The sequence below is a fragment of the Cebus imitator genome, unplaced genomic scaffold (assembly GCF_001604975.1).
Source record: "Cebus imitator isolate Cc_AM_T3 unplaced genomic scaffold, Cebus_imitator-1.0 Scaffold316, whole genome shotgun sequence".
NCBI lineage: Eukaryota > Metazoa > Chordata > Mammalia > Primates > Cebidae > Cebus > Cebus imitator.
The window spans coordinates 1,819,353-1,827,620 of NW_016107631.1; the positions used below are offsets into that span (position 1 = coordinate 1,819,353).

At 57.1% G+C, this 8,268-nt stretch overlaps 1 protein-coding gene and 1 long non-coding RNA gene across 3 annotated transcripts in view; both read right to left on the bottom strand.

Moving 5' to 3' along the window:
* Positions 1-260: 260 nt before the first annotated feature.
* On the bottom strand, positions 261-2,487 carry LRRC10B (leucine rich repeat containing 10B). The gene has a single exon (XM_017503862.1). The coding sequence runs from the start codon at positions 2,235-2,237 to the stop codon at positions 1,359-1,361; it is 879 nt and encodes a 292-aa protein (XP_017359351.1). The 5' UTR covers positions 2,238-2,487; the 3' UTR covers positions 261-1,358.
* Positions 2,488-4,486: 1,999 nt separating this feature from the next.
* LOC119467665 overlaps positions 4,487-8,268 on the bottom strand; it is a 12,220-nt gene continuing 8,438 nt past the window's right edge. For both annotated transcript variants that reach the window (XR_005196208.1, XR_005196207.1), the window contains exon 2: positions 4,487-5,377. This is a non-coding gene — a long non-coding RNA (uncharacterized LOC119467665). The remainder of the gene's footprint in view (positions 5,378-8,268) is intronic.

Sequence of the window (8,268 nt, forward strand, 5' to 3'; positions counted from 1 at the left end):
TTCAAAAATATACAGAATCTTCTGCAGAACCAAGCTGTGAGATTCTGCGAGATAGGAGAGCAGCCCCGAGGGGCAAAAGCCACCCCTGACGACAGCACTTGTTCCCAGAAAGACAGCACACAACAGTTAGCAGGGCTGGTCTGACACAGAGAGGGGGGCACACGGGCGGGGGCAGTGCCAGAGGGAGCCCAGGGTCCCCATAGCAGTGGGTTCCGGTTCTCCCAGGGCTTATAAATAAACAGGCACGTGGGAAACACACATTCCTTCTCCAAGAAATAGAATTTATGTTTACAGCCAGTTAATTTTTTCTTCTCCCTAAAGAAAACATTACCATGTGGGGCCCCTGCCCCAACAGTGTCCCTGAGTGTCCTTGGCCCTGGCCCCCTCTTCCCGTTATTGCTTGGATGAGGAAGATCTGGCTCTGGGAATTGCAAAGCAAGGCCCCTCTCCTCACCCCCTCGGGGCTGTCCCTGGTGACGGAGTGGAGGTACAGAGTGCCAGTCCCGTGCCAGCCACCCTGGCCGTGCCCATTTAAGGGAAAGGAGAGTGCAGGCCGTGGGAGAGGTGCTGAGCTGCCTCCCAGAGCAGAGAGCCCCTCTCTGCGGTGCAGGAGGCCCTGGAGGCACGGTGGCTTCTTTTCAAATTTGACAGCTGGAAGGCTCAGGCTATGGGGAGGGGGAGGGGGGTGCTCTTTTTCCCAGCAAGATTCCAGGCACATGCTTAGAGAAGAGAACAGAATACAGGGTGGAGGTGACCCCTTGCCTTCTGTGCCCTATACAAATCTCAGGGGGCCGGGGAGGGAGGTATGTACGATCAGCCCTGGTGGAGGGGTGAGGGCAGCTTCGGTGTTGGGGCCCCCATCTGTTTCCCACTTCTGTCCCGGGCACCAAGCCCCTGCCCCCGGGCCAGGCCTTCTTCCCAAGGGCAGTCCACCCCAGAGGCGGCGGCTCCTGCCCTAGAAAGGGTGGGCCCAGGAGATCCAAACCCCAGAAGGTGGGAGGGTGGTGGGCGCCCTGCATCCAGACTCAGCAAGACGTGAAGATTCTGTGGTCCTCAATGACCCTGGTTCCAGGAGGAAGCTGGCTCCTGTTTTATCAGTGGCTCCATCGGGGACTGGACCCAGCCCAGACTTCTTGGTCTGACAATTGCCCACAGATCAGCCAGGGGGCCGTCAGTCCTCTTACTACCTAGGAGTATCTGAAGATGAGCCCCGGGCCTGCCAGTGCCCGGCAGCTCGCCAAAAGTGGCCCCTCCATTGCCCCAAGTAGGGGCCCACGGATCCCGCAGGCTAACGCAGCCAAAGCTTCCCAGAGCCCCCCCTCTCAGAGTGGCCGACGCCCATCAGCCCAAACAGAGGCTCAAGTGCCCAGTCCTGGAGCGGCTTCCAGGGCGCGAAGGCCGTCCCCGGGGGCGCCCAGAGTCCGGGAGCCAGCGCCGCCTATGAGCAGGTCTTCCTCCTCCTCATCCTCAAAGGCGCGTGCTGGGCGCCGGGGCGGAGGCCGGGGCGTGGGCTCGTCGCGCTCCGCCATGCGCTCGACGGCGCCCTCGCCCACGAGGAACACGGTGTCCGCGACGCGCGGGGGCCCGGTGACCGGGTTGTGGTCGTAGGAGAAGACGCGCAGCGCGCGTAGCGGATGCAGGTCGGGGAAGCCGCCCAGGCGGTTGCGGTCGAGGTCGAGGATGTGCAGGCGGCCCATGCGCAGCAGCGCGGGCGGGAACTCCTCGAAGCGGTTGCCGTAGAGCCAGAGGCCACGCAAGCCCGTCATGCGCGGCAGCTCCGCCGGCAGCGCGCGCAGCCGGTTGTCCCCCATCTGGAGCGACTGCAGCGCCACCAGGCGCAGCAGCGGCCTCGGGAAGCGCCGCAAGAAGTTGCCCTCGATCCAGAGGCAGCGCAGGCTCTGCAGCTGCGCAAAGTCCGCGGGCAGCGCCAGCAGCCGGTTGCCGCCCAGGTAGAGGCGCGTGAGGTGCGGCAGGCGGCACAGGCCGTCAGGCAGGCGCTCGAGTTTGTTGAAGTCCAGCGCCAGGATGCGAAGCTCGCGCAGTTCCTCGATCTCCTCGGGCAGCTCGCGCAGCCCTGTGCCGCTCACATACAGCTTCTGCAGGCGGCTCAGCGCGCACACGGCGCTGGGCAGCCGCCGCAGCCGCCGCCCGCTCAGCTCCAGCTGCTGATCGCCGCTGCGCAACTGCTCCTCCGCGTCCGACGGCAGCTCATCCGGCGTGGACTCGGCGATGCCCATGGTCACGGGCCCCGACCGGGGCCGCCAACACCGCCACCGCCACCGCCCGGCATCGCCCCGCCCAGGCCGCCCCACGGCCGCCCCGACGGGGCCGGAGCCGCGCCGGCCCCCGGGCCCCCCGCCCCGGCCTGCCCCTGCGCCGGGAGGGGGGCCGTGCCGGGCCGGGAGGAGGCGCCCGCTTGGGGCCCCGCCGCCGAGTGCCGCGCTCCGCCGCCCGCCCTCGGGCCTCCCCCGCTGCCTCCGCCGGAGGCCGACTGAATGGGGTTTGCGCTGACTCGCAGCTTAGCGACCCGTCGCCCTGGCAACCCCGACGCGCGTGCCGCTGCCAATGAGGCGGAGGGTGGGCGGGGCGGGGCGGGGCCAAGGCGCCACCGGAGCGGGGTCCCAGCGCCGGAGCCCGCCCCTACCTGCCCATCCAGCCCACCGCGGAGCAAGCGCAAACCGAGGGATTCCCCTCCCGCCAAGCCTGGCCCTGAGACCCGACGCCGTTTGGTGTGCGGTTGTGTGCGCCCCAGAGCCGCGGGTCTAAGAGAGAGGAGACACCGGCTGTGGACCAAAGACTCTGAACTAGAGGCTCACAAGGAAGGGCTGAGGGGTGCGGTCACTGCCGGCCATTCACGTCCAGCGGCGTGCGGCCAGCCTCCCTGCTGGGGTCACTTCAGTATAGTAACTCGAAACTGTTACTGTCCCGCCCTTTTCATGTCTGCTGGTTTTACCGGGACCTAAGGCTTGGCCCCGCCCTGCCTAATTGCCCCACAGCTTCCTCATTGCTACACTCACACCCCTCTCCCCTGCCACGATCCCTCCACGGAAGCTCAAGGTCTGTGTGTGGCTGCGGTGGACAGGGGACTGGGACACATGAACGCCTTTGAGCCACCAATCATGACCACTCGCATTCCGTGTCTCCAGCCCTTCCCTCCTGCCCTCTCCCCTCACCTCCCATCCAGAGCCCTTCTGTCGGAGCTCCTGGCAGAAAAGGACGGGCTGCCACTGGCTTTGAGCCCACATGTGCCCACACTATGCTGAAAGCATTGCGTTGGGTCCTTGGCACAGCCTAATAAGGTAGACACCCTCATCACCCCGATTTTAAAGATGGAGAAACTGAGGTTCAGAGACAGGACTTGAACTGGGTCAGTCTGAGCTGGGTGAAGTGCCCAAGGTCAGGTTCGTGTGACTGGAGAGCCTGTGTTTCTATCTATAAACTATACGGATAGATGGAAACTCCCCCTCCAGCAATGAATTTTCTCACCACAGAGCCTCTGATTCTCGGGACAAAGCTACAAAGAGAGCATTCTAATCCCAGATGAAAGACGAGAAAAGTGACCTGACAGGAATTAGGCGCCCTGCTTAAGGTCACACAATGCATAGAGGTTGCAGCTCGGGAGCTGAATTTTCGGGCTCCAAGCCTCCTGCGTCTTGCCTTCTCTTGAACCCGGCTGATGTGATCCATGTAACTGGCTGAATGGACTGACCTTAGGACAGCACACTGCCCTCTGGCCCACCCCCACTGCCATCCCCACTGCAGGCAAGGAGGAGGGAGGACAACCCAAGGGCAGAGAGCAGTTGCCAATGCAACCCGAGGATGGGAGCCATCCCCACTGGAATGTAAACTGCCCAGGCAGGCAGGTTTGTGCATCTCCCTCCCTGCTGGCACAGGCTCTAGAGCATATAGTAGACAGTCAGTGAAAATTTTTTATTATTTATTTATTTATCTTTCGAGACAAGTTTTGCTCTTGTTGCCCAGATTGGAGTACAATGGAATGATTTCGGCTCATTGCAAACTCCGCCTCCTGAATTCAAGCGATTCTCTTGCTTCAGCCTCCCAAGTAGCTGAGATTACAGGCACCTGCGACCATGCCCGGCTAATTTTTGTGTTTTAGTAGAGACAAGGTTTCATCATGTTAGTCAGGCTGGTCTCAAACTTCTGACCTCAGGTGATCCACCCGCCTCGGCCTCCCAAAGTGCTGGGATTACAGGCTCCATTGCGCCTGGCTGAAAAATTTTAACATTAAAAAAACTGGAGGCAAACATTGCATACAGTTTTCACTGTACAGATCCTAAGTGTACTCTTGGATGCGTTTTGACAAATGTACACACCCCTGTCCCATTTCCATCACCCCACAAGTTCTCTCAAGCCTCCTGCAGTCAATCCCCACCTCGCAGAGGCATCTGTGATCCTGACCTCTATCTTCATGGATCAGTTTCACCTGTTCTTGAATCTCACACAAATGAAACTATTCAGCACAGACTTTTTTCAGATAATATGTATTTGTTGGATAAAAGAATGAAAGGGCAGAGCAATAGCAATTCTAATATGGCAAGAGGTGTCAGGGGACAGACAGGTGATAGGGGACACAGAGGCAGATGTTGCTCTGAGCCAGGAACCAGCCATGTACCTCCATCCTGGGAGAAACTGGCAAAACGAAAGCAGAAATCCAGGCCAAGGTAGAGGACCCAGGTGGAACCCAGACACCAGACCTGAGGTATAGGAGTCTCAGCCCTAGCCAGAGGGGCTTCAGGTTCCTCCCAGATGTCACTTAAGCTCCAATCCAGTTCTCTCCCTTCTACTCATTCAGGAGGACTTCTTGGAAGAGGGAAAGGTACCCCAGAGACCAGAAAGGTAGGGAATATCCAGCCAGGCTAATGGGATGAGGATGAGTCCCTCCCCCCACACCGAAGCAGTTTCACCGAGGGAATATTGGCTGTGGAGGAGGAGGCTTCACAGCAGCCTCTCCACATGCTCAGGCTGGCACTCCAGCACCAGGCTGCCCTCTTGGGCTTCACTGGCACGGGCAGCACCACATGAGCCCACATGAGCCTCTCCACCCTGGTACCAGCCTGGCGGAGCTTCCTGGGGCTGAGCACATGGAGGACCAGACCTCTTGTTTCTCAGAGCCTTTTTCTTGCTCTCCGCAGATCCTGTACCTTCGCCTCCCACCAGGCCCTTCTCAGTGGGTAAAGGTAAAATGTGCTGGCGTTCCGGGCCCACGCAGGCTGGCAGTGGGGCAATCATCATGATGAATCATGCTGGCACCGCAGGCACCCGGTCCTTGTTGAGGCGTAACTAATGAATTAGCTTCACCCCCAGCACGGGGCCTCTCAGCCTTTCCCCACTTCCCAGGAAGGCAGGAAACTGAGACCTGGGAGGGGGAAGCAGGGGAGGAGAGAGGGCTCTGTCAGCTCCAGGCAAGGGTCCCAGACCCTGGCCAGCCCCTCCGCCCCCGCACACGCTACAAAAATGCCCAAAGTGCAGGTCCCCCGGGCCCCCAGAAACTGCCTCTCTGATACTAATCATGAGCTGTAACTATGAATGCCCACCCCAAACTCTGTGTTTTTCAAAAGATTTTTTAAAATATAGGAAAAGTACAACACTGTGATAAACATCCCCATGCCCAGTACCCAGCACTGACGATTGTTCACATTTCGTCATACTTGCTTTAAGCCTATTTTCTTTTAAATAAAGGGAAGAAAACAGCGCGAATAGCATATGAGTCTCCTTTGTCCCTTTCCAATGTCCCCATAAGCACTACTGCCCCCACACCCTGACCCTGCCAAAGTCCCCTCTGGTTTTCCCTCCCTGCCTTAGGGCCAGGACCCCCCACCACGCCCGCCCCCCGGCTGCTGGGATTTGAATAAGATGATGGGATGGTAGCATCTTAGGTTCTTAGAAAACAAGGATTCAAACCAATTAGAGCCAATTACGAGACGTCGTCCCTGGGAGAGTGCTGAGCTCCTCTGGGAGGTCACAGGCTCTGTTCAATGTCTGCAAGAAGCTAGAGACCCTTGTTCCTTAAAAGTGCTGGGAGGCAGAGACTCACCAATGCTGTGCACAATTCCCACAGGTTCGTGGTCTCCTGGGTGTCTAGGCCAACACCTTTATTTGGCAGAAAAGGAAAGTGATGATGTCCTCACTTCATGGCCCACTCCCCTTACCTGCACCAGCCAGAACTTCAGTTCTGCCATCTTTCAGGTATTCATTTAACAAACGTTAAGCACCCCTTCTATGCCTAGGCACTTGGCAGTACCATGAATGTGAACATAATAGACAACAATCCCTGCCTTTGTGGAACATATATTCATGCGAGCGGAGATCATCAAAACACATGTCAGGTCATGATCAGGCTATGGAAGAAATAAAGCAGGAAAAGAAAGGAGAAAGACTGGCCGGGCGCGGTGGCTCACGCCTGTAATCCAGCACTTTGGGAGGCCGAGGTAGGCGGATCACTTGAAGCCAGGAGTTCGAGACTAACCTGGCCAACATGGTGAAAGTCCATCTCTGTTAATAAAAAGTTAAATTTCCAAGAAAGAGAGAGGAGGACTGAGAAATGTGTGGAGGGTGAGGAGGGGCTGTCATTTAAAACTGAGGGGCGAGGGCCAGGCACAGTGGCTCACGCCTGTAATCCCAGCACTTTGGGAGGCTGAGGCAGGAGGATCATGAGGTCAGAAGTTCAAGACCAGCTTGACTAACATGGTGAAACCTCGTCTCTACTAAAAATAGAAAAAATTAGCCAGGTGTGGTGATACATGCCTGTAATCCCAGCTACTCGGAAGGCTGAGGCAAGAGAATTGCTTGAACCCAGGAGGTGGTTGCAGTGAACAGAGATCACACATTGCACTCCAGCCTGGGCAAGAAGAGCGAAACTCTGTCTCAAAAAACAAAAAACAAAAAAAAAACTGAGTGGCTAAAGCCAGGTGCGCTAGCTCATGCCTGTAATCCCAGAGCTTTGAGAGGCCAAAGCTAGCAGATCACCTGAGGTCAAGGGTTCTAGGCCAGACTGACCAACATGGGGAAACCTCGTTTCTACTAAAAATACAAAAATTAGCTGGGTGTGGCAGTGGGTACCTGTAATTTCAGCTACTTGGGAGGCTGAGGCAGAAGAAGTGCTTGAACCTGGGAGGTGGAGGTTGCAGTGAGCCGAGATTGCACCACTGCACTCCAGGCTGAGTGACAGAGTGAGACTCCGTCTCAAAACAGAAACAAAAACAAAAAAGCCTGAGTGGCCAGAAGAGGCTTCATTGAGACCATGGCATTGAGCAAAGATGAGAGAGCAAGCCACACAGATGTCTGGGGGCAGGGTAGTGGAGATGGCAGTGCCAAGCCCCTGTGGCAAGAGTGTGCCTGGGCCTTTGGGAGCAACGAGGGGCCCAGTCCAAGGAGCCGGGGAAGCATGGTGGCCAAGGAGATCAGAGAGAGAAAGTAAGGACGGGGCAGGCCGAGGAGGGCCCGTGTCCTTCGTAAGGACTTTTGGCTTTGACTCTGGGTGAGAGGTCACTGGGAAATTTTGCACAGAGGATACACATTTAATAGGATCCCTTTGGCTGCAGCTGCAGGAAAGGGGTCTGTGTGTGTGTGTGTGTGCGTGTGTGTGTGTTGGGGAAAGGAGTTTCTGCAACTTTAACCTCTCTCCTCGTGGTTCTCTCCCTCGGGATAATGATAGCTGTCATTTACTGAGCACCTACAGGTTGTCAAATTTATTCTTCACAACAGCTCTGCCAGGCAGGTACTACATTCCCCATCACCCTCCCACTCTACAGATGGAGAAGCAGATTCACAGAGGTTAAGCAGTTTGAGTTTCAATGTGGTTAAGCAGCTACTGCCAAGCTACAAGGTCACGCAGTCGGTGAGGGACAGAGCCAGGATTCAAACCCAGTCCATCTTATTGCAAAGCCCAGGCTTTGCCTACCACGTCTCATTGACTCTGTGGGCTGTGAGAAATTAGAGAAACCACCCCAGGTGCTCAGATGCTTGCCCCCATCCTGCAAACAGCAAAAAGATTTCCAGGGGTGGCCAGGCATGGTGGCTCATGCTTGTAATCCCAGCACTCTGGGAGGCCGAGGCAGGTGGATCACAAGGTCAGGAGTGCTAGACCAGCCTGGCCTACACGGGGACACCCCATCTCTACTAAAAATACAAAAATTAGCTGGGCGTGGTGGCAGGTGCCTGTAATCCCAGCTACTCGGGAGGCTGAGGCAGGAGAATTGCTTGAACCCGGGAGATGGAGGTTGCAGTGAGCCTGGATTGTGCCACTGT